The following is a 4,838-nucleotide window of genomic DNA, read 5'->3' on the forward strand; positions in this document are numbered from 1 at the left end:
GTTCATTCTATCTATAGTACCAACTATTGGGCCACTTAACATCTCCTAAACGGCAGAGAACATATAGTTGATTCCTACCATCAGTTTTTCAAAAACAGTATATGAAACAATTTTCCCAAGACGCAAATTAGCAGGTAATCCCAGACTCTGGAGACTTATACGATGCACTTTAATAGCACTGTAATGGCCAAGTTATCCAGGTTCAAAAAGTAAAGTATAGGATCCTACCCACTTTATTAGACAGCTATATACCTTTGGTGTTGTCAGTATATAACATTTCTTTCAAACATAATTTCTTTGAGTGCTCAAGAGCAACGATCAGAACTTGGATCATGTTTACTTGCCTCCAACGCCGGCACCGTAACAAAGCACTACTTGTTTCGATCAACATCTACTCTCACTGGGGAAAACACGCTCTACAACTGTATAACCTACTTAGGAATTTCTATCGCCAGTTTTGGTGAATATGCCGTGGAAAACACCCATAGCATACTCTGTTCGCAAACAAAAAGTTCTGATACTATTAATGAATTTAGGACAAAGGAAAAGTACATTTTCCAGTCAAAGGATAACCAGTCCCACTACAGGTCATTTGTCACCAAACCTGAGCAGTTTTCTTTCTCGCACAATCAACTTCGCGTGTTAAAAGTAAAATGTGCTCAAGTACTGTCCTCCATGTTTCCAAAAGTCTCTCAGAGTCCAGGACAAAGTCTATTCTCCTCAAACAACAGATGCAACACAAGTGTTCCAACTCATGTCACACTGCCAACAATGTATCCCAACAAATATATGAAGACTGCTGTTTACCTCTAGGGTATCACTGTGATAACAAGACAGATCAAACAAAAGAATGTGATTTAACTCTGGGTAACATTTCCAGCCAGGATGAGAATTGGAACCTCTTGTAAGGTTGCTTTCACTCGTTCTACGGTGTTTGCCTCAATGGATCAACTTCATGTCCACTGTGTAAGGAGATTCTGCAAAAAAAAAAGTAAGATACCTTGGTGAGACAGCTAAAAAAAGCCAATCTACATCCTTCATCTAACATGCATAAAAATGAATCCCAACGAATCACAATGATAAGACATGACAGGGGTGGATTTAGACTAGTTCCACTTGTTCCCAGGAACTACTCAAACTTTTCTAAAAAGTAAAAAAATTTAAAATCAAATATAATTTTCTGCACTCTCTGATTGTCTATGTAAGCAGCAATGTTTCCCTGTTTTAAGATTTTATTACATATTTTAATCAATTTCACGATTTGCCTTTTCGAAGTTCAAGAAAAACACGTTTAGAACGACTACAAAAGCCAGTTGCAAAAAAATACCTTTTAGGGTACGGTCCCACGGGAGTTTTGATGCGTTTTTGTCACGCATAGCGCTATGCGGGGTAGCGTTACATGTGGAACACTTCAAAACTGTTTTCCATTGGTTGGAACTACATGTATTTTCCTTTGTAATGTGGAACTACTCAAAACCGCTTTCTATTGGCTTTTGCGAAGTCTGTAACTAGTCAAAGCCATTTTCTATTGGCTATCAGAATAGAGGGAATCGTTTGGAACTGGTGAGTTGTTGTAAGCGTTAGCAGATCAAAAGAATCTTTGATCCGTGTAGCGTTATACAGTAGAAGTTTATATTGGATTCTATTTCGACACCAGTCCTACTCACTAGTGAGTCACGTGAGATATGTGCGAGTAGCCCGAGCGATCAGTTGCGCGCGTAATTCCAGAGCGGTCGGTCGTGTAATTTTCCAGTGCTTGGATTATGGCGGACGAACATGATCAAATACTTTCCACTGAGGCGGAGGACGAACTCTTAACCATTGAAACGGACCCTAAAGAAAAGACTCCAACTGATGTCCACCCGGATCTCTTGTTTAGCATGATGCAAAATGTGAACAGAAACCTCGGAGCAATGGCAGACTCGATGATCGCCGTGCAGCAGTCGCTGAAGCGTCTTCACTCCAGCCACACAGACGAACAAATCGACCCTAAACGGCGTAAACACTGTTCCAGAGACGAAATGAGTGCCTCCGATGGTTCAGAGCACGATGGAGAAGACTCTGATGCAGACTTGCAGGTCCTTTGTGGCACTGAAGCCGACGGAACTTCCAAGGATAAACCACGTGCTCCACTTGAGCAAAACGATGGCAGCAATGACCCATTGTTGTCAGAAATCACAGAGGATTTTTCTCAATGCAGACGACTCAGGTCCGGCTATTGAGAAACAACTGGCGGACTTTATCAACAACCTGTGGTCTAAGAAATTGCCAGACTCGAAACTAAAGGATAAGTCGGCGAAGTATTTACGCCCGGCAAACTGTGAGACTCTCACAACACCGCAGGTTAATCCTGAAATCTGGGATAAACTGAGCCACTCAGTGAAACAGCAGGACCTCAGGTCCAGCTCAATCCAGAAAACGATTGCCACAGCTGGTGCTGCAATGTGCAAATCCATTGGGATGCTGCTAGAAATGAAGAATTCGAAGCAGCCGAAGTCAGACTCTGACATTCAGAAACTTGTCAAAGTGAACACCGATGCGGTCGCTCTCCTAGGGCATGCACATATCGACCTGTCCCACCGTCGCAGGGAGTCGCTCAAACCGCATCTGAACAAAGATTATGCTGGTCTGTGTGCTTCCCATGTTCCTGTAACAGCTCAGCTGTTTGGAAACGACCTGCAAACCCAGCTGAATAATATACGAGCATCCAACAGAGTAACCTCCACAGCAGTTGGGAATCGCCACAAAAACTCGAAGGGACACCCTTCCCGAAACTACCAAAAGTTTGATCGGCGAAGCAAGCCTTTTTTAGCCAAAGGCCGTCAGTGGAACTCGAAGCCACTTCAAAAACCCTTCTTCCGACAACAGGACCAAGGGAAGAAGCAGCAATGATTTCCGCTGACACACTTGATAATTTACAGGTAAATAATCTTGTCTTGTTTGAGTCCAATATGAAACATATCTTTGCGAATAAGGTGCAAAGCTTCAGGGGTGGCCAACTGACACATTTCCTTGGTAAATGGAAAGAACTAACTTCCGACTCGGAAGTCCTTAACTGTGTTAGGGGTCAGTACATTGAATTTTCCACACAGCCCACAAAAAACTTGGTTTCCAAAAGGAAAACATTCAACATCAGTGACTCACTAGTTATTGAAGCTGAAATTAAAAAATTGCTTGACAAAGGTGTCATTGTACCCACACAACATGAAAGTGGAGAATATATTTTGCCTATTTTTGTGACAAATAAAAAAGATGGATCATCTCGAATGATCTTAAATTTGAAAAGCTTTAACCAGCATGTTGAATACCAACATTTTAAAATGGACTCAGTCTGGACAGCAATTAGGCTCATGACCCCACATTGTTACATGGCGTCAATCGATTTAAAAGATGCTTACTATTCGGTCCCTATTGCAAAGCCACACCAGAAGTACCTCAAATTTGAGTGGAACAACATGTTATTTCAGTTTACATGTTTTCCCAATGGGTCGGCCTTTTGCCCTAGGAAATTTACCAAGCTAATGAAACCAGTCTTTGCCACCCTTCGACAGCTTGGCCACTTATTGTCAGGTTACATAGATGACTCCTGGTTGATGGGGACAGTCTGGGATGATTGTGCAAAAAATGTGGTTGACACGGTAAAATTATTAGACAGTTTGGGATTTGTGGTACACCCTGAGAAGTCGGTGTTCATCCCAACTCAAAAACTGGTATTTCTGGGTTTTACTCTAGACTCAGTTAACATGCAAGTCTACCTTACACCTGATAAGGCTGTTAAGCTAAAACAGGCAGCTACTGTTATGTTGCACTGTACAAAGCCTACTATTAGGGATGTAGCCAAGGTCCTTGGGCTTATAGTATCTAGCTTTCCTGGCGTTGCCTATGGACCCCTTCACTACCGCTATTTAGAACGAGATAAAACTATAGCTCTTAATGCTAGCAAATGGAACTTTGATGCCACAATGTGCATATCCAGCCAAGCAGGTGAAGAGCTTAAGTGGTGGATTGAATCAATCGAGACTGCATCCAACCCGATAAATCGAGGAGAAGTAGATATTACCATTACTTCTGATGCCTCAAAACAGGGGTGGGGTGCAGCAACCAGTGATTCTTCAACTGGGGGACTTTGGACTGTTGAAGAGGCTAAGGAGCACATCAATTTTCTCGAAATGTTAGCTGTATTCTTTGCCTTAAAATCATTCAGTACTTTGACTCATGGCAGACATGTTAAGGTCATGGTCGATAATACTACCACTGAATCAACTATGAACCAGATGGGTACAAGCCACTCCCCTAAGCTAAACAAGCTAACTAAAGACATATGGGATTGGTGCATTAAGCACGATATATGGCTGACTATGGCTCGTATACCAGGGTGTGAAAATGTAAAGGCAGACAAAGAGTCGCGTACATTTAGGAGGTGTACTGAATGGTGCTTAAAGAAAACTCTCTTTGCAAGGGCTTGTACCAGGCTCAATGTTACCCCTAACATCGACCTATTTGCGTCTAGGATCAAATGGCCAACTCAACCGTGGTGGCCCAAGTTAATGCAGATGTTAATACAACCACCAGTACAGCTTCCAAAGGACAGAGACACTCTGTTCCTACCCAGCAGCCCACAGGAACCTCATCCACTTCACAAGAAACTGTGCCTGATTCTGTGTCACTTGTCCGGAGATACCTCAACGGCAAAGGCCTTTCGACAACAGCTACCACAGTCATGGAACACTCCTGGCGGTCAGGCACTAGAAAGCAATATGCTACTTACCTTGAGAAATGGAGACGCTACTGTAGTACAAGGAGCATTGATCCCATTTGTCCCCCTGTAGAGGAGGGAA

The 4,838-nt window shown here is 42.7% G+C and overlaps 1 protein-coding gene and 1 pseudogene across 1 annotated transcript in view; both read left to right on the plus strand.

The window, feature by feature from the left end:
• Positions 1-2,034: 2,034 nt before the first annotated feature.
• On the plus strand, positions 2,035-3,147 carry LOC131795426 (uncharacterized; annotated as a pseudogene).
• Positions 3,148-3,368: 221 nt separating this feature from the next.
• Positions 3,369-4,838, plus strand: part of LOC136278273 (uncharacterized) — a 2,177-nt gene continuing 707 nt past the window's right edge. Inside the window, exons 1-2 of the mRNA XM_066161792.1 lie at positions 3,369-4,385; positions 4,511-4,838. The exon at positions 4,511-4,838 is cut by the window's right edge and continues 707 nt beyond it. Of these exons, the coding sequence (XP_066017889.1) occupies positions 3,369-4,385; positions 4,511-4,838 (1,345 nt within the window). The remainder of the gene's footprint in view (positions 4,386-4,510) is intronic.

This window comes from Pocillopora verrucosa, chromosome 14 (assembly GCF_036669915.1).
Source record: "Pocillopora verrucosa isolate sample1 chromosome 14, ASM3666991v2, whole genome shotgun sequence".
In the NCBI taxonomy this organism is placed as follows: Eukaryota; Metazoa; Cnidaria; class Anthozoa; order Scleractinia; family Pocilloporidae; genus Pocillopora; species Pocillopora verrucosa.